We start from the raw sequence: 25,476 nt of genomic DNA on the forward strand, positions 1-25,476 counted from the left end.
TTACAGTAGGAATGTATCTCCTACCCTAATGCTAGAAAAAGTTTTTTATGTTAATCTATTTGTTCCCAGAAAGATAAGTACCTTTGGGGGAGGAGGGAGCCCTAGGCTCCCTCTCTTTAAATAAGCTCCTTGTTCTGGTCAGTGCTAAATTCACAGTTATAGATATTGCAGTTTAGATTTTATTCCAAGAGTAAAGATGATGTATTCATAATTTCAAATGTTAGATGTTCTGTTTTCGACAGACCAATGCTAAAATCTGCATGTGAACCATTTAGCTGACACAATAGCTCCACATACTGAAAGCTAATAAGAAACATCCTTCTGTGATGATCTTTAGCTCAGCGTGTAATAACTTCACTCGGGTTGGAAATTTCAGCAAAAGAAGAGTGTGGTTGCTGTCTAGGTATTTACAAATCATCTGACAAGTGCTGCTTTAAAAAAAATATATATACACACAAAAAAAAAAATAACTAAAGTCCTATCATAGTAACTTCAGTTTCGGGTCACTGAGAAAAGGAAAGGTTGATGCTCTAGTTCAGGGGTGGCCAAACTGTGGCTCCAGAGCCACATGCGGCTCTTCAGAAATTAATATGCGGCTCCTTGTCTAGGCACCGACTCCGGGGCTGGAGCTACAGGCGCCAACTTTCAAATGTGCTGGAGGGTGCTCACTGCTCAACCCCTGGCTCCGCCCCCACTCCACCCCTTTCCGCCCCCTCTCTTGAGCCTGCTGTGCCCTCGCTCCCTCTCTGAGCCTCCTACACGCCATGAAACAGCTGATTGGGAAGTGTGGCGAGGGGGCACTGATCGTCGGGGCTGCCGGTGAGTGGGAGGCGCTGGAAGCAGGGGGGATGGGGGCGCTGATGGGGGGCTGCTTATTACTGTGGCTCTTTGGCAATGTACATTGGTAAATTCTGGCTCCTTCTCAGGCTCAGGTTGGCCACCCCTACTCTAGTCAAACAGAAATTGACGTATGCACTTTGTGTACAGGCCTGGGGTCATGGGCTTAGTGTAAAGACACCTCTAATGTGGGTGTAAATGTAATTTATGCCAACTTTAAAGCCAACCCCTTTACGCTGCCAGTGCAATGGAAAGGGACCTTAGTGTCAATAAGAATCAGGCCTAAAATTTCTGTATCCTGCAGAAAAGAAGTGGGGTTTTGTATAAACAGGAATTCAATGGAATCCCCCTGCAGGGCAGGTACAGTCTTAAGGCTCTGACACACTATATTTACATGGGCTTAGTGTAAAGACACCTCTAATGTGGGTGTAAATGTAATTTATGCCAACTTTAAAGCCAACCCCTTTACGCTGCCAGTGCAATGGAAAGGGACCTTAGTGTCAATAAGAATCAGACCTAAAATTTCTGTATCCTGCAGAAAAGAAGTGGGGTTTTGTATAAACAGGAATTCAATGGAATCCCCCTGCAGGGCAGGTACAGTCTTAAGGCTCTGACACACTATATTTATTTTCAGATTTTTCAGTAAATGGTTAATTTAGAGAAGAAGAAAATTGAGCACAGTTAATACGTCTAAAACCAATCAGACTAGTCTATATTTTAGATCTTAATAGGATCCATTATGGAAGATTAGGGAGTTTAAAATGAGCCTTTATATAAAAAGAGGAATACTCTTATGTTGCATAGTTGGAGACAGTAATGGGCAGCTCCCAGTTACCTATCCTATCATTCAAAAAATCATACATTCCAAAACAAGATCTATTTTATATCTTACACGAGATGTAGAAAGGTAAGTAGAGTGAGGTGGAAATGTATTGAATTGTCCTGTAGAATTCTGTGAAAAATGTTCCAATACACAATTTACTATTAACCTAACGTTTTCTGTAAATTGGCTCTTCAATCTGAACTGTAAAATTAGCAATAAAAGTGTCTTGATGCTCCTTCACATGAAATGAAAATAGACTAATATTCACAAAAGTCTCCACTGGTAAAAGAAAAAAATCCTCACTCATTTAGCTAGATTCTATTTTGCCAAATACTTACTATAGTCTTTGTGGGAAAATAATTCTGTAGACATTGAATGGTGGTGTTGGGTATAAGAGGTGCCAACCATGGATGCTACATATACCATAAAAAGTTACACTATTTATTACATATTACTGTTTAAATTTTCATGATCAGCATCATAATTTTGTATAAAAGAAACAATGCATCTGTTGTTGATAACAAAAATGGAATATAATAATGAAAGGTACAGCTCACAGAAAAGTCTTAATTCAATACCAGAGTTCTAAGAAGCTGACATTCTGCCAGTTTAAACCTTCATGCAAATACCTCTGAGCTAATCTTCTAGGGATGAAACAAGCTTTCCACTGACAGTACAGTAACTTACTCCTGGGGGAATTCTGCATCACTGCACGTGATTCCTTAATTTGTTCCTTAAGGTATCTGCTTATATGTCAATTGGGCCAATAAGTACCAATGTGTTTGTCTTGTGGTGTGGATACCTGCTCATTAGAACTGCACAGAGACCACCAGCAAGTCTGTTGGAGAATAACAATTATTTAGTAACTCTCCTTATGCAAATTTGAAACCAGCCACCTCAGGTGAAAGCTCTATGTGAACTACCAATCCCACAAGCCATCTGGCAGCCTTTGTTATGGAGGTAAAATGCAGAAGAGTCCTTGCAAAATACAGATATAGTCGGATGTAGCTGAACTCACTTTTCACTAGTAATGTATTGACAGCTATTGCTTTCCATTAAAAAAAAAATTGAATGAATATAAACAATTCCTGATTCACTGTCTATGAATTTGGTTAGCTAAATAGGGTTGCCAGGCTCCTGTCTGTTTTTTGACCACAACACTCAGTCGAAAAGGGACCCTGATGGTGCCAGTCAGCGCTGCTGACCGAGCTATTAAAAGTCTGGTTGGCGGCTCAGCGGGGCAGGCAGGCTCCCTGCCCAGTTTCCTGCCTGGCTCCACATGGATCCTGGGAAGTGGCAACATGTCCCTCTGGCTCCTAGGGAATAATTCACTGCGCATACACAGTCCCCTAGCTGCCCTTCCGCCTAGAACCTGGAAAGACGTGTTGCAGCTTCCCAGGAGCCGCCTGTGGTCGGCGCCTCCTGGAGCTCACACCCAAACTCCTTCCCGGATCCCGCACCCACTCCCGCACCTCAACCATTTGCCCCAGCCCGGAGACCACTTCCGCACTCCGAACGCCAGAACCTATACCCCCTCCCACACACCTGCCCCAGCTTGGAGCCCTCTCCCACACTGCAACCCCATTTCCCAGCCCGGAGCCCCCTCCCATACTCTAAACCTCCCAGCCCACAGCCCCCTGCTGCATGGCAAACCCCTCATCCCCAGCCCCACCCTAGAGCCCATACCCCCAGCCAGAGCCTTTGCCCTCTCCCGCACCCCAACCGCATTCCCCAGCCCAATGAAAATGAGTGAGGGTGGGGAAGAGCAAGTGATGGAGGGAGGGGGGATGGAGGAAGTGGGCAGTGGGGCAGGGCAAGGGTGTTTGGTTTTCTGCAATTAGGAAGTTGGCAACCCATAGCAAAATTATTCTAATTTTATCACATAATATTATGAATATAATTTTATTTCTGTAGAACATTTGTCTAGTTTGTTTGGGTGTGTTCATGTGTGTAACATACTTATACATACACATGTAAACAAAGTAAAGACCAATTATTGCAGTAAAATCCTGCTCATGTTAATGTATTTTACAAAACATGTTCATCTTAAAAACATTCCCCTGTCTCCAGAGAACATACCGCAGACAGTGAACAATCTGTCACTTGAACAGTTTTGTCATATAATAATTTTATTGGCACTCTAAATAGTGACATAATGAAGAAGAAAAAAGTGAAACCATCGCATGGCTCACAGAAGGGTGACATGAGTGATAGCCATAACAGAGATACTTTGTGAGTGTTAGGTTTGTTTTTTAAACTATTACTGTATTTTTCACTTGCTGGAAAGCATATTGAAGCACTTGCCAATTGAATAATAAGCGATGTACAGAAAATATTGATAGCTACAACAGGCCGCCACACACATGTTTACTGTTTCAAGTGGAAATTATTTTAAATTGAGATTCCCTAGTATGCAAACTTCAGGTGTCAGGTTTCTTGCTGAAATGAGAGCAAAGGCCTCAAATGAAAACAATCTGCATATGAAGTAATAAGACGTTCGTGTGTGTGTGTATAGGCTTTTGTTGCAATATTACAGTTCATTTAACAGTTTTTTAAAAAAACCTATTTAACGATTAAATATCCCAGTTTCCTCTTGAGGAGAGGGAAGTGTGATGAGTAAGTGCAGAAGTGGGGGGCTAGTGGTCCAGGAGTTTTGCACTTCTTAGCGTTATTAATGTTTTGCAGCAAGGGAGGCCTCCAGGAAGTGGGAGTGAGCTTAGCTGCTGAGCAGCATGTGGGGTGGTGGAAGGGAGGATGCTGAGTAAAACAACAAACAAATGCTGGGGAATAGATTAGCACACTGCTGGCAGAGCAGCGAAGGACTCTATGGATGAGATCCCCAGCGAAGGTTTCAGAGGTGACAACGTGATCCTTTGTTGGAGGTTTCGCTTAAATAGGGGAAGCAACTTTTTTCTTTTAAACTGGGCCTTAATTCTGTTTCACGACAGCATCCCCTACGCTAGGCCGACAGAAGGAAATGGGCTGAAACTAGCTTGGTCGTTACCATAGCAACACATCTGCTGGTGGCTGAAAGAGAGTGAGTGAGAGAAGGGGTGGCCTCCTGTCCAGCGTTTTGGTGATAACTCTTCTTTTTCTTCAGACCGAAGTTTACTTCGCCCTATTTTAATCCCTCTAAAGAAGATGGCGTTTGGTTTCTCTACCCAAAAATGTCTTTTGGGGAAAAATCTCCTGAGTGGAACAAGATTGGAGTAGTTTACTTTTTTCTTTCTGCACGCCACGAGGATATAGCTTCTTATGCTGTGTGTAATTGAGACCAAACGTTGAGCTCGGGGCCCAGCAGAAAACTGTTGGGACCTGCAGGTCATTAGAGGGGGTGAACAAAAGGGAATCCTGGGTCGTCTAGAGAGACAAGGAGAACATGCCAGCATCATGGAACCTGGTTAACAGAAAAAATAGCATCGAGTCCATTCACTTTGAACTGCCCAGCCCATAAGAACAAGTGGGTGCAGTGGGAACACTAAAATGTTGATACAATGTAAGCTTCCACCAAAGGAGTACAGTGCAAGGGAGATGCGTGCTCAGGATTTTCCTCAGGGTTTAAAGGAGGCATAGTTGGGAAAAAAACAAAACACAAAACTTTTTGGCGGCTATAGACTTGACTGGAGGATCTTTATCAGAAAGATGTAGGCTCGAAGGGACACCTAACCATGATTGGCCTGACCTTCAGCTTACAGGAGTTGCTGACAAAATTTGAAAAGGTACGAGGAGACAAGTTTCAAGGTATTATTTTTTTCAAACAAATAAAGAAACAAAAGGGCAGGTCATTCTAATTTTACCAACTTCATTTTCTGTTTGTCTAGGTCCTTAGATGTCAACTCCCAAATATTTAAAAGTAATATTTTTCTCTCTCTTTCTTCCTTCACAGTCTGTAGAGGTATTGTTGTAGCATTTACTCTGCCAATCACCTTCTTTCTCTTTTTTAAAATAAGTCACAGAAGTATTCAGCGTTGCTCAGCCTTGAGTACAAGGGTGCTTTTCATGATTTCATGTAATTTGACATTAGGAGAGAATGCTCCATAACCTGCTGTTAATTTAACTGAAAATTGTTTTTGTGAAACTAAAAGATCTGAGTGAATTTAACTGTATAATGACTTTATCAAATAAGAATAGTACTCTCCCCACACCTTCATCATCTCTTCCTCATCCCAATCTAGTTTTAGTCTTTTCCCTTATCTAAACCCCTGATAACTGTAATGCTGTGAGGCAGGATGCTTGGTTGTGTAGCAATTACACTGATCAGAGTGTATGGTACTTGGACTCATCTAAAACGTACCACTTTCACCTAAGTGTCAGCATTTCTGAGACCAGTAGTATGTGTTCATGTAACAGAATCTTTAGCTTGGCTCCACTTACTGTGTTTTCATGCAGTCTTTTTTTCCATGGAAAATACACAGTAAATCTGCTGGTGTTATACAGAGCCACAGTTGGGAGGGCAAATAAATGTTGTTTTTCCTAAGCGTTCAGCTTTAAAAATAATTGTAGGTTATTGATAGGAAAGGGAGAAAGCCACACACCCATGCCCTAAAATCCTAAAAACTGTTCATACTCTGTATGCAATTTTTGTTATATAAATACTTGTCACCTAAACAACTCTAAAAGAGACATTACCAATGTAGTCTCTGATGGAAACTGAAACTAAAGTTATTTGTTGAATACAGTGAAGGTTTTTTATTCTTCTTACGGGAGGGATGGTTTGTTTCAATGATTTAATTTCATTTCAAAATCAGTAGTACCACTGTTCTGAAAAGATTGATAGGTGTGAGCTTTCTGTAGTATCTTCAACTGCAGTTTCATCTGCGACTTCTCAGCTACTTTGCAGAGACAGTGAGATGGGTATTGTACTGCAGGTCCACCATTATGAATGAAAAAGTGTCTTCTAGTGACAGCTGGTAACAGCAGGTGACAGTTTGACAACAAAAGGCTGTTTGTGTGTACATGTGCTTTTTCTTAATAAGTATATAGTACGTGTAACACAAATCTTGTGCTACACTTAACCTCTCTGAGAGTCAGTAATTGTAGGCAATATCTGGACATTAGTGCTGTAATTGCTGCTGTTTGTCTTAAAAGCTTAGGTCAGACACCAGATGTTAGTAAGCTTCATTCTTCTAGATGCCTTTGGGCCATTTAACGACAGTTTAGAAAGTAGCTGTGGTAGTAGCTAGCACTAGTGTATTTCTTTTGTACCATATAGAGCCCTCGTGTTTGCACATTTCACATCCTCCCTTGTGTTTTTGAATGTGCCAATGAAAGACATCCAGTATCTTATTCCTGTTAAAAGAATTGATTGTAGCAGTTTTAGACAAAAGGCAGAATTTACAAATCTCCGCTTTTCTCTGCTTTTTTTGTCTAAAGCTTGCTGTATCCTTTTATCTTTTGTGTTGGGTTTCCTAATATGGTATAGGAGAATAACTAAGTACTGTAGAAGAATGTTGTTAATATTCATGTAACATTCACTATTTGAACTGTGATCAGAAATTTGAATATGTATTTTTCAGAACAACTCTTCCTCATGTGCCTTTTCCCCCATGACACCAATAAACACATGCACACATCATGTTCATCCTTTGGCAGAATGGTTTGCTGCCAGGAATACTAGCATCATGAGAGATCATGCTTTGTAGCTACTCCTAACTTTCTGGAAGCATGAATACATGTTGTAAGGAGAGAATTACTGTGGTGGTAATGCAGAAGCCAGATGGAATTCCCAAAGCTTGAGCAACCCATATGCAAAAGCAGAGTCACATTACACTGAAGAGGTTTGTGCTGCTTTGGCTTTATTCAGTCCCAAAGATCCAACTGCTGGAATTAGTAGAACTAGATTTATGCTGCCCTTCAGACATTCAGTCATTGCCACATGGGCTGCAGAATTTGTCCAGTATTAAGAAAATTAAAACATGTCAACACACTTTGAAATCTCAAGCTTTGAAAACAAATAGTTCATGTTATTAAAAGAATCCTTAACCATTTTGCATGTCCCCTGTTAAGCTTTTCTACAGGTTTGATTGAGAATTGAGTCAGCTTCTTGCAAACCCTTGCTACAGTGCAAGACTTTTGGTAATATGAACATGGAAAATAAGGAGATGAAAAATACTATCTAGAGGGTTTTTTCCTTTGAAACTCTTTTTTTAGAAAGTATCTGAGAGCTTAAACACTAAGTTACTGTCCTACTCGAGCCGATTGCTTTTGTATACTGCTTTGACCTACTTACACAGTAATCACAATAGATATGATAGGCAGTGCTGTCTGTGTGACATTTTAGAAGGTTTAATGTCTTTCTTTATACATAGTTCTGCCAGTACTGGATTTATGATCGTGGCAGTTCTGCCCAAGGGTTTGCATGTACATGTGTGCTGCTCTTCTGTGTGTGAATTCCTTCTGAATTGATTGCCTAAAAGCAGACAACTTCAGGCTTCTGTGGCATAGGAGATGGGAGGAATCCTTCAAAAGTCAGAATTCTCTTCTGGGGCTAGAAGAAAGTGCCCCTTCAGGAAATCTGTCCCTTGTTTCTCTTGACGCTATCCTCCTCCTATTTCTTAATGGTCTGTTTTTGGCTGCAGCTTTTTTTTTTTCTTTGGGGGAGAAAAGCACATAATTAATGTGTATTCTTCCCCATAAGAAATGCAAAGCCCTTCCTGCAATGGAGGCTAGTGAGCATTGAATCTGACCTACAAATGCACTCACAGACAATTTACAGCAGTAGTAGGTAAATATAATAATGTATCTGATTCAAAACAGAGCAAGTAGTCTGCCCTAAGGTGGCTCCACTGCTTTGCTAACCACTGTGGGCCCTCATTGGTAGTGATCAAATAGAGATGTCCTGGCTGATGTCTGTCTGGCATGTTGCTGTTCCATTCGGTTGCAATTGACACTCATGGGTTATTCCAATTGAAAGAGCTTTCCATGGCATTTGAGTTCCCTTGTGGAGCACTCATAAACCTCAGAGGTCAGGAGTTAGAAGGTGGCAGATGGAGAGAGTGACAAAATAAAGCCACAATGGTGAAATAGCCTGGGATACTGTCCTCTGGGGATTATCACTCTTAAAACCTTATTATAGTCTCTGCTTTATGGGAAATTCATATTGAGTTTGCTGGGAATGAAACCAGTAGCTTTTTATAGAAATTTAATGGAGTTCTATAGAAATTCTCTAAAACGCTATAGATTTTTTACAGGAGAAGAAAAATATTTATTAAATTCTAAGCAGTTGTCACAAAGAAACCTATAGAAATATTATAATTTTGTATTAAATAGTATAGGACTTTTCCAAAATGAATTTTAACTATTAAACTATATTATTATTTAATATGGTTTTGTGTATCATTAACACGCTATTTAGCGAAGCCTGACATACATCTTTTTATCCACAGTGGCTAATAACATAACTTCTGTGCGTTAGTACTTATAACCAAATAACTGCAGTATTCTGGGGTTCGAGTTTCTTAAGAACAGAAAAGAGTGAGATTTTACCTTTTACTTAAAAGTTCATTCTGTTTGTTTTTGCTTAAACCCCAGATTGGGAATAAGGAGTTTTCTCCAACCCGTCATATTTTGACCGTTAGTGGAGGGCAGGCTCTGAAGACCTTTTTCAGAAGAAAATATTATGGCTCTGCATGTAACATCATGGAAACACATATATGAATAAACAAGCAAAATCTAAACAAAAACATGAGTGGCAGTAATTATAGTGGCACAGTTTGTGCTACTGCAGTCTGAATTGAGGGTCCTATGGTGTTTCCATTCTGAAAAAGCCATTTCAAACATGGCTGCTACAGAATACTGTTGTGTAGTTTAGGACCAGAATTTCACTCTGTAATAGGGTTGCCAGGTATCTGGTTTTTGACCGGAACATCTGGTCAAAAAGGGACCCTGGCAGCTCCGGTTAGCAGGACTGGGTTGTTAAAAGTCCTGTGGCACAGGGCTGGCAGGCTCCCTACCCGGCTCCGGGGAGCTCCCAGCATGTCCCTCTGGCTCCTAGGCACGGGGCAGCCAGGAGGACTCCATGCGCTGTCTCCGCCCCAAGTGCCAGCTCTGCAGCTCTCAATGGCCAGGAACCGAGGCTTAATGGGAGCTGCAGGGGCGGTGCCTGCAGGCACAGGCAGCAGATAGAGTCCCCTGGTCCCTCTGCTTAGGAGCCGGACATGCCGTCTGCTTCTGGAGCCACCTGAGATAAGTGTTGCCCAGAGCCCGCACCCTGAACCCCCTCCCACACCCCAACCCCATGCCTCAGCCCCCTCCCACACCCAAACACCCTCCCAGAGCCCACAACCCTAATCCCAACCGCCTCCCATGCCCCAACCCCCTGCCCTAGCTCGCTACCTCCTTTCTCCATCCCAAATTCCCCATCCCCAGAGCTCGCACCCCAGCTGTATCCCTCACCCTCCCTGCCTTCCAACCCCCTATCCCAGCCTGAAGCCCCCTCACACACCCAGAACTCATTATTTCTAGCCCCACCCCAAGCCCAGAGCCCCCTCCTGCACCCCAAGCCCTTCATCTCCGTCCGCAGCCAGAGTCCTCACCCTTTCCCACACCCCAGTCCTCTGCCCCAGCCCGGTGAAAATGAGTGAGTGAGGGTGGGATAGAGTGAGTGACAGAGGGAGAGGGGATGGAGAGAGCAGGAGGTTTGGAGAAGGGGCCTGTCTCTGTCGCGGAAGTCTCTGTCTTCCCCCTGACTATGGCCATGGTTTGCCTGCACCTGCTGGGTCGCATGGCAGCATGCATGTCCGCCATGCCAGACTCTGGATGAGGTCCCTGCAGCAGTGGGTGGCGACTGTCTATTCCCAGTCCAGAGATCACCTGGACAAGGTCATTACCATTCCCCTGACGGTACTCACCTCACCGCGATGGTGGACTAATTGCACGACCGTCCTAGGGTGGGTTCCGTTCGACATCCCCCATCACTCCATCATGGTGGTATTGGATGCCTCGGATTTTGACTGGGGCATGCACCTCGGCAACCTCCAGACCCAGGGTCCCTGGAGGAGATGATGTTACACATAAATGTCAAAGAATTCAGAGTGGTCCGCTTGGCATGCAGAGTCTTCCTACCTCACCTGTCAGGCAAGGTGAAGAGAGTCCTGACTGACAGCACGGCCTCGATGTTCTACATCGACAGCAAGGGGGAGCATGTTCGTTGACTCTCTGCCAAGCAGCACTTGTTTCTGGGACTTCTGCACCAACCACAAAATCCATCTGGAAGCTTGTCACCTCCCTCGCATCAAGAACAGGCTAGTGGATCACCTCAGCAGGGACTTCTCCTCTCACCACAAGTGGTTTCTACACCCAGAGGTAGCCTGCATGATCTTCCAGAGGTGCGGAACTCCCCTTGTAGACCTGTTTGCCACCAGGCTAAACAGGAAATACCACCAGTTTTGTTCATTGCCAGGCCTGGGCAAGGACTCCCTCTCTGATGCCTTCCTCCAGTCACGGTCAGGGAACCTGATGTACATGTTCCCTCCGATTCCTCTCAACAGCAGGGTCCTAGCAAAGATCAAGAGAGACAAGGCACAGGTTATCATGATCGCCCCGGCATGGCCATGCCAGCACTGGTTCGGCATGCTCGTGAACTGATCACGGCCCCTCACTAACCCCTGCCCAACCAACTGAACCTACTGTCACAGGACCATGGTCAGCTCCTGCACCCCAACCTCATGTCCCTCCACCTCTCGGCATGGATGCTGTGTGGCTAAACCTAGAGGAGCAGACCTGCTCAGATGAGGTCCAACAGATCCTTCTGAGAAGCAGGAAGCCCTCAACCAGACTGACTTACCTGGCCAAGTGGATAAGGTTTTCCCAGGGGTCATCCGAGCATAGCATCTGTCCCTTGCGCTCTTCCGTACAGTGTATCTGGCACACTCTTCCATTAGAGTGCATCTAGCAGCCATCTCCGCTTTTCACCCACCTATCCAGGGCCAGACGGTGTTTTCTCATGACCTGACAGTCACATTGTTGAGAGGCTTCAAGAGACTCTTCCTGCAGGTATGGACTCTGGTCCCACAGTGGGATCTTAACTTGGTCCTCTCCAGGCTCCTGGGCCTGCCCTTTGAGCTGCTGGACTCCTGCTCCCTTTCCCACCTTTCATGGAAGGTCTCTGTCTTGGTGGCGGTGACATTGGCGAGGTGAGTCTCTGAGATTAAATCCCTGACCTCAGAACTGCTGTACACCGTATTCTACAAAGACAAGGTACAGCTGAGGCCTCACCCGGCCTTCCTGCCGAAGGCGGTGTCTACCTTCCGTATGAACCAGGACATCTTCCTCCCGGTGTTCTGTCCTAAGCTGCACAAGACCAGTGAGGTGAGGCGGCAGCATGCCTTGGACATCTGAATGGCCTTGGCTTTTTACCTAGAGCATACCTAGAGTTTTTCACCTAGAGCCTTTCTGTAAGTTGACTCACCTCTTTATCGCTACAGCAGACAGGACGAAGGGCCTTCTGGTGTCCTCACAGAGGATTTCCATACAGACCTGTTACAACCTGGCGGCAATCCCGCCGCCAGTTGTCAAAGCCCATTCGACTAGAGCTCAGGCATCCTCTTCGGCCTTTCTGGCACACATCCTTATTGAGGACATCTGTAGAGTGGCAACATGGTCCTCTGTCTACACGTTCACGGCACGTTATGCCATCATTCAGCAGGCCAGAGACGATGCTGGGTTCAGCAGAGTTGTGTTGCAATCTACATGTCCTTGAACTCCTCCCCGCCTCCAGGGGTACTACTTTGGAGTCACCTAATATGGAATGGACATGAGCAAGCACTCGACAAAGAAAAGACAGTTACCTTTCCCGTAACTGGTGTTCTTCGAGATGTGTTGCTCATGTCTATTCCATGACCCGCTCTCCTTCCCCACTGTAAGAACTTCCGGCAAGAAGGAACTGAGGCTGGGGAGAGCTGGCGGCGGTGCCCCTTGTACCATGCCATGTGGGTGCCACTCCAGAGGGTGCCAGAGCTGGTCTCCTATGGATATTGCTACGGGAAAAACTTCCGGCGCTGGTGCATGTGGCGAGCACACACACCTAATACGGAATGGACATGAGCAACATGTCTCAAAGAACACCAGTTACAGAAAAGCTAACTGTCTTTTCTTTTAAAAATAAAAACAAGGAGTCCTTGTGGCACCTTAGAGACTAACAAATTTATTTTCTTTTATATTTCCAGTGCAGATAAATGGCTCTTCTTATGTCCATCCGTTACCTTCCACCATCCACCCTGCCCACACCCACCATCTGTGCCAGGGGCTTGCTGATGTGTGTAGTAGGGGAGCCCCTGTTCTGATTGTCTTCATAAGCTCTGTTGAGGCAGGTCTCTGCTCTTGTAGAAACTGATCCACCACTTTGTGTTTGTTTATGTAGCAACTGGTAGTATGTGTTTCTGTCTAACCAGAGAAGGTCAACAATAGGAAGACAAGTTAATTACTAAAGCTTATTCACTGAACTGTACTGTACTCCTCAAAGGAGCATAGAAACAGTAGCATGGGCATCATAGATGAATCATGTGAACAGGAATGCAAAGACAATAAATTCATAGTGTCTTGTTCAACATAACATAGCATTTTTCAAATACAAGAATCACAACCATTTTGAAAGAAACATTATTTTTGATCTTCTAAGTGAACATACTAACCAGTGTCCCTTTTTAAATGAAATCAGGGCTGACATTTTGATTGGAGGTTCTGAATAGCCCAAAATATTTTTGTTGTAAAATTAGAAATCAGTTTGGATTTGCTACTTAAGTGTCGGAGAGGTAAGATTGGAGATGGAGATTTGGCTAGGTCTGTGAAATACATAGTTCAAATGTCAACCCAGTCTCCCATTCTTACAAGATCAGCCCTTTGCAACTGTGGAGAGTCTAGTTGATTTTAAGGTGTCTACACATTTGCAGGGATCTGCCTGCATGTATGAACATGAAGGATCAGAACCACAGATACTCTCATGAATATATGAAGGTTGTTGGAGTTTGATGGCGCTGCTGCCTAATTCAGGTTCCAATACTGCAGTGCAAATTCATTCCCGTAATACCCCTTTCATAAGGTCTGTTCTCAGCATGATGAGAAATATAATATCATCTAGCTTTCAAAGCAGAACAAGTATCATTGTCCCTCTTTTACATGGGTGAAACTGAGGCACAGAATAGCAAAGTGAGTTGCCCAAAGCCACATGGCAGTTCAGTGGCAGTGCCAGGCAGAGTTACTGTGCCATGTTCACTGGCACAGGGAGTAATTTACTTGCCCTCTGAAGGAACAGAGATATACATGTTTTTGCAGTCCATGATTTCTGTCAAGTATAGACTCTCCCCCAAAGATTTCATTTTTTCAGCTGTTCATCTGATTTTTTGAAGGAGTATAATTATAAGTTTCACAGCATCCCAAGTGAACATCAACACTCAGTGCATTCCCAATGTCTGTCGTATGTGTAGCAGCCATTTTTAGATGCAGCACCACCCACTTGGGGGTGTGTTTAAAAGCCCACTGGGAAGGGATGGCCTATGTTGAAGAGAGTTTGGAAGAATTAAAACTTTAAGGGATTTCATACTTGTTTCCCCTGAAAAAGGAAGTTTTTGTTTGTATCTGTAACAGGTTTCTGTAATAATCTTTGTTGTTTGATCTCATTGAGATTTCCAGGGCTCTTTCATTCATTTACATTTGTCTATTTCTACATTCATACACAGATGTTAGAAAACAGTGGCTGATCATACTGGAGCTTCTTTCAATGTCAGTCAGTGCTGTTGCATTTTATTTTAATGAAGGCTGTGACATGCTTGGTTTGATGGACTACAGTAATGTCTTTTGGGGAAGATGTGAGATCAGTGAATATACTCCATTTCATTTGGAGGGTTGGGAAATGAGGAACTTGCCATCTACTTTTACTTTAATTTTTTTCCCCCCAGTGATAGTATCTACTGCAGAGTATAACATGTATCCTGCCCTCTCATGTATACTGTACCATATATCGCAAAAGCTAGTGTACAGTAGTTGAACTGGAAAAAGATTTTAGTGATTGCTGTAGTAGTCAGTAAAATTAGGTCTAACTTGCAGAAATACACTGTGAATGTTTCTAACTAGAATATATAGCCTAAAGCACTGCAGGGTGAGTGGATCTCATTGGATATGTATGAAATTCCTGCTGTATTTTATTTTAAAGAGCTAAGGGGCAAGTGAGTGTGATGAAGCTTGAGATCACATACTTTTTGCCTGTTAAGATTTGGGAGTGCATTTGTAAATGTTGTATAGTGGAGGAAGAAGAGGGTAGCGGTAGTCACCTTAAATGACATCTGAAAATGTAGGGGACTTCATTTCTGGAGCCACATATAGACAAGTGTCAGGTGGGGAAGATTTTCAAAGGCATAAAGGACAGTGAGGAACCTAACTGCTATTTTTATTATTTATTAATATTTATAATAGCAATGTCAATGAGATTTGAGTTCTTTGCTCCTTCGGCTCTTTTGAAAGTGCCAGCCAGAAAGGTCAAGTCACCTGCTTTGGGGGTTGCTGGTCTGAAGGCTTTAGGCATAGGATTAGGATTCAGAAGATTTAGTTCCCACATTGGCTTGCTGTGTGGTCTTGAACAACCCACTTAATATCTATAACTCACATTTCCCCAGTTATAAAATAGGGATAATGATAGTTACCTATATGTTTTGAGGATTAATGGTGGTAAAGTGCTATCCAATTGCAAAGTACTATTAAGGCTAGTTGGGGGTGGAAATAAAGCTCCGTGTCTCCTGGCTCCTAGCAGTGTGCTCAGTCCTCTAGACAGCCTGGGCTTGAGTTACTTCCTCCTTTGGCAACTCCTTGAAATTTCACAACTACAGATTTTCATGGAAATGTGGCTCTTTTTTCTGCAAACATCCAGATAGTGGGAAATTTTCTATTTAGAAGAAAATATTGCAAAATAGTTCCAATGTTGCCATCTTGATAACTGGCAAATTTCATCAGAGGTGTGGTGGGAGGGAAGCTCATAACAAATATATCCCTTCTGCTCTAGTTACAGAACTAACATACCTGAGTTTTTCTCTTTGTTTTTCCAGGACATCCAGGCTGAGATTGATGCCCACAATGACATCTTCAAGAGCATTGATGGAAACAGACAGAAAATGGTAAAAGCCTTGGGAAACTCAGAGGAAGCGGCACTGCTCCAGCACCGTCTTGATGACATGAACCAGCGCTGGAATGACCTGAAAGCAAAGTCAGCTGGCATCAGGTTAGTAACAGAAACATCAAAATAAGAATGGGACAATGTCTGGCTTTCATTGTTGTTCTAAAATATTGCTGTATTCTCTTGTTTAAAAGACTTTTGGGCTCAGATATAAGAACTCTGGGCACTTGCTAACCATGGAGGTTTAACTACTTAGGTAACTCTCTTCAGTGGTGTACAAACTGGCAGGTTACAGCTGCACATGCTATTAAGGTCTTCTGAAGGTGGGCCTGATTCTCCTATCTCAGTGTTGCAAATCAGAAGGTCTCTGTAGAGTTACATCTGGTGTGAAGAGAATCTATATTTTTAACTGAAGTTAGTACTTTTATACGGTTCATATCCTGGGTATGTGGATTTGTATTTTTGTGTGTGTGTTGTGGAAGATCTTTGCAGATGATGATTTATGAAAAATTGTTTAAAAGTGAGTAGATAGGCAAAAGGAGTGTTCATTTATTTTATTTTGAACTTAATAGTGGAAAAAAAAAACCCCTGCCTTTTTAAATGTTCACAGATTCATAGATTCCAAGGCCAGAAGGGACCATTTTGATCATCTAGTCTGACTTCCTATATAATATAGGCCATAGAACTTCCCCCAAATAATTCCCAAAGTATATCTTTTAGAACATCCAATCCAATGTTGTACAAGAGTCTCCATTAAAATCTTTAAAATATCGTTTTGTAAGAAGACAATATTATCTTATAGTTGTTGTAGGGAGTAAACTGAATCCTATATTAAAATTAATTATTTGTAAATGCCTTTACAGAGGTTTTAATACCTATTACTTTGCTATTGATTAAAGCAAACTATACTGTGTTCTATTCCAGTAATCTTAAGTATCCGTATTAATTCTCCAAAGGCCAGAAAATTCAATCGACTTGAATTTTGGCACAACAGTTTAAATTATAAACTAAGGGTACAAATGACTGCGTCATTTAATTTTAGACTCCTCTTAGCCGTATTGCTGAACTGTCACACAGACAAGCCCAAGGGGCAGCCTCTGCTCAGCCCACAGCCAGAATAGCATATTTTGGAATTTAAGGGCTCCAACAGAGTTTGGAAGGGAGCTTGCAGAGACTGACCTGCTTTGTGATTAGTTGAAGCAAGTTTCTTTAAACTTGGACTTCCATGAGCTTCACTCACCGAATAAATCACCAAAAGAGGGAGATTAAAAGCCGTTCGTATGTTACAGTTTAATCAACAGCTGAAGAGTTCCAGCAATTACAGCTGAGTTACTTGACCTTTCCTGGGGATTAATGATCATTTGAGAGAAATTAATGGTCCAAATTGCCCTCGAGCCATTTACCCCAGTCAGTCATTAATTCTGAGGCAAGAGGCTGTGCACAAAACTGTGATTGCTATTTTAAAAGGAAGGTTTGTGGAAATACTTTCTTTTTTGATATAAAGCTATTTTAAATTTCTGTGCATACATGGAACACGCTGTCCACAGGACATCATTAATGTTAGCAGTGTGGATGTGATTACTGTTGACATCCACTATGCTGCTGAACAGCATGTCACTCTGAATATGAACTACAACTAAAAACAGTCTGGAAAGAGTTTGTCGACAAACTGGAGTAACATATACAGAACAGATTAATCTTTTCTAATATCCATTGAAACTGAAATGTTTGTGATTCTGCCTATTCAGCCCCATGCTTCACTTATAGTTCTATTGTCTAAATCGAAGAATAAAATAATAATGAAAAAATCTGAGAGGGACAGAAATGATAAATATTGTTTGTGTGAAGACTGTTTCTCTCTAATTGTTTGCATTTTATGCTTCTGTTTCCTTGCTGTGCCTGGATTGAGAGGTGAACTATAAGTGAAATGTAGAATAGGTCTGGGAAGAACCACAAATTGAATTTATAGGCTAATATTGATGTTTGAAAAGTCTGATTTTGCTGTGATTTTGTGTTCTGTTTTTGTACTGTGCCCAGATTAGGATTATTCCATTTCTTTTACAGAATAAAATTTCCAATCATGCGCACTTTCATATCTGGGCTTTAGTCCTTATTGAAATAGGCACTCTTGAGTATAATTCACCCTGCAAATGGCTAGCACAAGTCCCATGCACCACTTAAATCCAATTTAAACCCTTAATATCAAACTGAAGTGAGACTCAAATGGAACATCGAGCCTAGTGCTAGCCCTGTTTACAGGAGTGGATTTTATCCAGAATGATTAGTTTCCTCGCTTGTTGCCATGTGCAAAGAGTGCTATAGTTTGGAAAGGCTGCCAGCATTTAGAGGTGTACTTTCAGATACAATCCAGAAGCTACTGCAAAATTTACATTTCTGGCAATTGTGGCCTTGCCCACAATCTCAGATACCTGGATTGCATCTCTCTTCTTGCTAATGCCAGAGGAATTTTAAGAGTTGACCACACTTATTCCACTGTCACTCCTGATTCTCTGCTGTCTACAACATGAACAGAGCAGCAGCTCAGCATTTTCCTGTCTTCTACATTAGAGGCCTGTCTTTTAAAGCAGAATTTTGGGGCATCAGTGATTGGTGTTTTTTCCTCTTCTGCCCTTTTTGTATAGGGGACAAAAGGTTTTTTGTGGGGTGAGAGGAGGAAGTGTGGGAGAGGAAGAGTGATTCCCTGAATGAGACCACCCACTGAACTTCTTTCTTCCATTTGTTCCATTGTCCCCCAGTGTGATGGAGTTATCCAAACAGAGCAAGCCAAAAGGCCAAGAGGTGCTCCAGCTGTGAGAAGAATCTCTCAGGGTCCGTAGAAAGGGAGTTCTTTCACAGTTGCTCTCAGCCTGCAGAGTCTCGCTCTAGTCTGGCTTGCTTTTTGTGGCCTCTGCCTTCCTCCCTTCCAGCCAAGAATCTGATAGGGACATCTCCAGAAGGAATATCAGCCTAGTTCAATGCTTGGGATCCAGCAGGCACATCCTTCCTCACCAACCTGCGATGCTTTTGGAATAAATCCCCCACTGACTGCTGCCCCCACCTCCAAATCCCTTGACCCAGTCCACTTCAAATGGCCTTCTCAGGGAAGTTCTCTTGTATGAATCCAGTGACTGGGGCACAGAAAGTCAAAGCTTTCCTTGCAGAGGAAAGCACTTTCTAGAGTGGGAAGCACTATCTAGAGTGGGACCAGTCTCCAAACAGGGACAAAAATCTTTTCTCCATGAGGTACAAAAGAAAAGCAAAAAGTCTCCAAAACTCAAGATGCCTTCCAGACCCACATAGTTTCCCCCTAGTTCTAGCTCTTCCCCTACTGATGCCTGTGTCACAAATACAGATGAGATTACAAAATGGATTCACTGAACCTTGTGGCTGAAACCCAAACCTGACGATGTTTTTTTCCATTGCTGCTTAGCACATACCCTGAGCAGAATTCCATCAAAAACCTAATTCTTCCTTTGTAGATTTGAGCATGTGTCCACTCATCTATGGCAGCTATATATCACACTTCTATAAGGAATAATATTGAAAATAAAAGCAGGAATGCTGGGTTAAAATAAACCATGATACTCACATTAAGTGTGCATTTCTTTTATACCTCTTTACAATGTTTCTGGTGAGATACTTACTCATTTTCATTCCTAAGCAGTACTTTTATACTACTTTAATGGCTTTTTCTGAACATCTGGGTTCCACCAGACTTTGAAACCATATGCTGGTAATATTCTACTACTGTCATTAATCTGGCACACAAATGGACACTCATTAATGATAAATAATAGTGAATTTAATCTCGTATTGTATACCACAAAATTCACATTAATGCCAAATGAGTTCATTTATGATTAATGTTATTGCAGGGAATGTTAAATTAACAGTGAAACACTGTTAAAGTGTCCTTTAAATATCTGACTAGTGACATATTTTTTCCTTCCAAAGTTTCAATTCATTTTGCATATGGGAAGTCTGCTAAATAACTGGAACAGAATTGTAAAACCTCAGGCAATACCAGCTTTTAGAGGTGAGAGCAACTTAGATGGATAGGTTGGTTCTTTTTAAATCTAATTGTTATTTGACCTAAAAATCTCCACAAATGTCTCATTTCAGTACAAGTAAATCAACTGCGGTTAGAGAGATTTCTTTTATTTAATAAAAGGCCAGTCTGTTGGTTCAACAGCAAAGCAGTGAACTCAACATGTGGTCCTCTTTCCTAAAAGGTGCAAAAGAGAGCAATAACACATGCGGTAGAAAGCATAATACCATTTCCATCTACTGTAAGGAGGGCTGGTGCAATGCACTGATTAAGGGGAAGGCGGAGTGTTGAGAATCCTAGGAGTTCCCTGAGTTTATTATTTTTAAGAGGGGCTTATGGTCAAAAAGTTTAAATTAAAATATGTAAATACAAACTGTGCACATGAATCTCTTCATATTGCTTTGAAACACAGTCACCTTTGGGGTGAAATATTTTGAATAGATACTGTTGAAGTTTGTAGGCACAGTGCAGTATCTTGATATAAGGGGACATAATCTTTATTAGATTTAAAAGAGCGGACTCTGAAAATGTATTGTTTGGCAGTGATTTTGCATGTGGTTTATTGGATGGCAGTGGATACTTATTTACGAGATTCTCTTGAGTTAGCAGTCCTGGGGTTTCAGACCTTTCTGCTGAAACTAGGGTTTTGCCATTCAACAGAATTTGCTGGAGGCACTCTGTCTCTGCCCTCTGTGTGACTCCTCCCACTGAAGTCCCTTGGTTCCCTCTCTACCTTAAAGCTGGGTTCAGGCCTTAATAGGTTCAAGTGTGCCACTTACTTTTCTGTTGGCTTTCTCCCTTTTGAATTAGAAGATTCTGTGGAGCAAGGCAGTGTGTGGATTCCAACATCATGCTCTGTACTCCGTTGCAGTACCTCATTTCACAAGTCCGTGTGGGGCAGCAAGCTGGCTGTATGTTCAATCTCAGCATATAGACAGCTGGCTTGAATTCAGCATTAAGAGAGACGAATGGTGGGGAGGCTGGAAGCTTAGGAGCACCAATTTAGGAAATCACCTGCTTAAGTGCATCTTTGTTAGGAAAACATTTAAGTACTTGCTAAAAACAAAATAGGTGCTTAAGTGCTTTCATGGATTAGGGTGAAGAGAGAACAGATTCCTCTCCCTAAATCCTCCTAGCTCAACCTTCCTGGAGACACCTTGCCTCTACAAATTAATCTTGCTTCCATCTAATCCCAATGACAAGTGCTTCCCAATTCATCCACCTCGTATCCCTCCCTCACTTCAGAACCACACACCCCTCCTAAGTATCACAACCCCACCAAAATGATCCTCTTGAAGTAGACCTTCCAGCATATTTCATATGCACCTCCAAGTAGTGCCAGATTAATAACGGTCAGTATTGGGCATTCATTGGAACTGCTATTTAAGATGACAGCACAGAGGAAGGCAGGTGAAGTAGTGTTGCATTGAAAGAGTTAAGGTCTGAGTAACAGCTAAAATGGATTAAAAAAATTGAAATAGCAGGTATTTAAAAAAAAAAAGACAGAAACCAAATATATATAATACTGCTTGTTGATAACAGAAAAGCAGAGACCATGGAGCTAGCAGCAAGTTACATTGAAAAGGATTTAGTTCTGCTCTGTAACCTGGCTGACATGTGGCAAGTGAAATTATTGTTAACAAGTATAAGTAATTTATATGTTGGGTTCAAAATTAATTGACAAAAGCACAGAATGACCGGAATTAAAGTAGAACAGAGGGACATTACTACAATTGTCTAGACGTTGTAGGGAGGGCAGCTAGAGAACAGAAAATACTATGTATATTGATGGTACAGTAGAAAGGCAGTGGCATGAGATTACACAACTGCCTGTTAAATATTTAATCTTGGTTGAAGGTCCCATGTCAGGATAGCTTGGAATGGAGCAGAGGGAGAAATAAAGGAAACAGGAATGTCTACCATTATCAAGAGAGGTTTCAGAGTATGCATCCGATGAAGTGAGCTGTAGCTCACGAAAGCTTATGCTCAAAAAAATTGGTTAGTCTCTAAGGTGCCACAAGTACTCCTTTTCTTATTATCAAGAGAAATTACAGTGAGGGCATGCTTTTTAACTGCATTACTGCACAATACTGCAGAAACGAATCACTGACTCAGGCTTAATGTAGTAAATAGCCTGTGCCACCACTGTGTTTTCAGTAGGGCTGTTGATTAATTGTAATTAACTCGCGCTATTTAACTCAAAAAAATTAATCGTGATAAATTGCGGTTTTAATTGCACTGTTAAACAATAGAATACCAATTTATATTTATTAAATATTTTGGATGTTTTTCTACATTTTTAAATATAAATTTTTCAATTACAACAGAGAATACAAAGTGTTCAGTGCTCACTTCATATTATTTTTATTACAGATATTTGCACGGTAAAAATAATAAACAAAAGAAATAGTATTTTTCAATTCGCCTCATACAAGTACCATAGTGCAATCTCTTTATGAATGAAACTGCAGCTTACAAATATAGCTTTTTTTGGGTACCTAACTGCACTCAAAAAGAAAAAACAATGTAAAACTTTAGAACCTACATGTCCACTCAGTCCTACTTCTTGTTCAGCCAATCGCTAAGAGAAATACGTTTGTTTATATTTATGGGAGATAATGCTGCCCACTTCTTATTTACAATGTCACCTGAAAGTAAGAACAGACATTCACATGGCACTTTTGTAGCCAGCATCGCAAGATATTTACATGCCAGATATGCTAAACATTCGTATGCTCCTTCATGCTTTGGCCACCATTCCAGAGGACATGCTTCCATGCTGATGACTCTCGTTAAAAAAAGTGTTAATTAAATTTGTGACTGAACTCCCTGGGGGAGTGTTTTACCCGCCTTCTGCCATATATTTCATATTATAGCAGTCTCAGATGATGACCCAGCATGATGTTCGTTTTAAGAACACTTTCACTGCAGATTTGAAGGTACCAATGTGAGATTTCTAAAAATAGCTACAGCACTCACCCCAAGGTTTAAGAATCTGAAGTGCCTTCCAAAATCTGAGTGGGACGGGGTGTGGAGCATGCTTTCAGAAATTTTAAAAGAGCAACGCTATGATGCAGAAACTACAGAACCCAAACCACCAAAAAAGAAAATCAGCCTTCTGCTGGTGGCATCTAACTCAGATGATGAAAGTGAACATGCGTCGGTCTGCACTGATTTGGATCGTTATTGAGCAGAACCCATCATCAGCATGGACGCATGTCCTCACAAATGATGATTAAAGCATGAAGGGACATATGAATCTTTAGTGCATCTGGCATGTAAATGTCTTGCAACGCTGGCTACAACGGTGCCATGTGAATGCCTGTTCTCAATTTCAGGTGACATTGTAAACAAGAAGCAGGCAGCATTATCTCCTGCAAATGTAAACAGACTTGTTTGTGTGAGTAACTGGCTGAAGAATCAAGAAGTAAGTGCATGTGGACTTGTAGGCTCTAAAGTTGTACATTGTTTTATTTTTGAATGGAGTAATTTTTTGTACATAATTCTACATTTGTAAGTTCAACTTTCATTATAAAGAGATTGCACTACAGTACTTAAGTGAATTGAAAAATACTATTTTTTATTTTTACAGTGTAAATATTGATATTAAAAATATAAAGTGTGTAATTCTGTTATTGAAATCAATATATTTGAAAATGTGGAAAACATCCAAAATATTTATATAAATGGTATTCTATTATTGTTTAACAGCACGATTAATCATGGTTAATTTTTTTAATTGCTTAACAGCCCTACTTTTCAGCCATTCATAATTAATTACTTAGTTCTGATGATTGCTGATTGCTGGTGTGCATCATTTCTTTCAGCCTTGGAGATTTGGGCTCTTGGCATCAAAGATTTAAGTTTCCCTCAAAAGTTCAGAAATAGTGTATTTTGGTGCAAAGATTAGATGTATGTAATTTGTACACTACAAGTTCAGATTCATAACAGAGAGTGGGGATTTTCTTTCATCCCTCTCAGATATGCACTCTGCATTGTTTGAGGCAGATTCACACATCAGACAGACATTCGTCCACATTCTGTTGTCTCTCAGACTAATTTGCTTTTGCAGTGCAAAATGATTTAAAGTGGTGACTTTTAATGCACATTCAAGCAGTTATTTTGCATGTAGGTGTTAGGGACGTGTTCCTGTTCTAACAGGGACAAGTTTCTTCAAATAAAATGTAGTAGATTTTGGATATAGGGCAAGCCTCTGAGTAGGACACTGTTTTATCTTTTTGCAGGGCCCACTTGGAGGCAAGTGCAGAAAAATGGAACAGGCTGCTGACATCACTGGAAGAGCTAATCAGATGGCTGAATGTGAAAGATGAAGAGCTGAAAAAGCAGATGCCCATTGGAGGGGATGTTTCAACTTTACAGCAACAGTATGACCACTGTAAAGTGAGTTGGCTGCATTTAGAAAATAAATATATTAAAATAAAGGAATAAGCAGAAATAGATTTGAATTTCCCCTAATGATAAATCTTGAGAAGTGTACCTTTTTAAACCATGGCCACATTTTCTTACCAGATCAGAGTAATTTAGAAACTCTATTTAAAATTACATCAGAATGGTTTCTGATTTATATATTTTTACTGAAGAAAAACTTGGTCCATTTCCTGGTGTTCTTCATCTTCTAACAGGTAAGTCTATCATTCTGTGAGCAGAACTGATCAAGACCCTATAAAAATAAGAACTAAGCAAGAACTGTAAAACAATGTTGACTCTAAATTTAGTAGAATTATCTTAAGGGTTCTCCACATACTGTTAAATGGCCAGTATTGTTTTTTTCTGTTTAGTGGATAGTTTTGTTTTCAAAGACTCAGAACTGCTTACAAGCACAAAAAGAAAACTAGTTAGGCCTCACATTTTGTCATCTAGCTTTTCTGTGGTGTTTAGTGAATCCTAAAATATCTTGGTGTACATTAAAATATACACATACAAAAGCCTCCAAGTACAGTAAATATACTTATTAAACCAAATGTATCCTGGTAGTGAGCATTATAACTTTAATCATAATGTATATAACTTGTCAAATTGAGTAGTTCTGCACAATAACACACTGGTTTCTTTTCTATGACTGTTTAGTGGGGATGTAAATATTTTTCACATGCAATTTTTTGACCAATAGAAAGATGCTCTGCCTTAGTAAGGTTTTTTGAGGGGCTTAGAGCTGCTAACTCCTAATAGGAAAATTAAAAAAAAATCTTTTTTGGTACCCTATGTATCTCTTCATGCATTCATTTTTAATAAAGGTATTTCCTTAAATACAGGATCTTTGTTTCATAACAGTTCATCTTCTCTGCCCGCACCACCTGGCCAAAAAAAGAAATAGAAATAAAATAATCATGCTGTTGCAGGAGCAACTTATGTGAATACTTTATGGTGATCAAACAGAGGGTTTTTTAAGATCAGATAGACAATAAAAGACTGGAGCAGATAAATATATATTTTAAAGTCTGTCAAACAGGTGTTAACTGTCTTCAAATGAACTTTAGCACATACTGTATGCTAGTACTACATGGAAAGCAAACCTTTAATATAACATTTAAAGATCTTAAATGCTTCACAAAAATGGGTGTTCTACCCAAAGATAGGAAAACTGAGGAACAAAGAAGTTAAGTGACTCATCCTAGGTACTAGTGAGATAGTGGCAACATGAAGGAG

The 25,476-nt window shown here is 41.2% G+C and overlaps 1 protein-coding gene across 3 annotated transcripts in view; it reads left to right on the forward strand.

Moving 5' to 3' along the window:
• Positions 1–25,476, forward strand: part of UTRN (utrophin) — a 577,632-nt gene that overhangs the window by 364,423 nt on the left and 187,733 nt on the right. For all 3 annotated transcript variants that reach the window (XM_048844328.2, XM_048844327.2, XM_048844330.2), the window contains 2 exons: positions 15,694–15,866; positions 24,054–24,210. In XM_048844328.2, coding sequence (XP_048700285.2) covers positions 15,694–15,866; positions 24,054–24,210 — 330 coding nt within the window. The remainder of the gene's footprint in view (positions 1–15,693; positions 15,867–24,053; positions 24,211–25,476) is intronic.

Source organism: Caretta caretta, chromosome 3 (genome assembly GCF_965140235.1).
Source record: "Caretta caretta isolate rCarCar2 chromosome 3, rCarCar1.hap1, whole genome shotgun sequence".
Taxonomy (NCBI): domain Eukaryota; kingdom Metazoa; phylum Chordata; order Testudines; family Cheloniidae; genus Caretta; species Caretta caretta.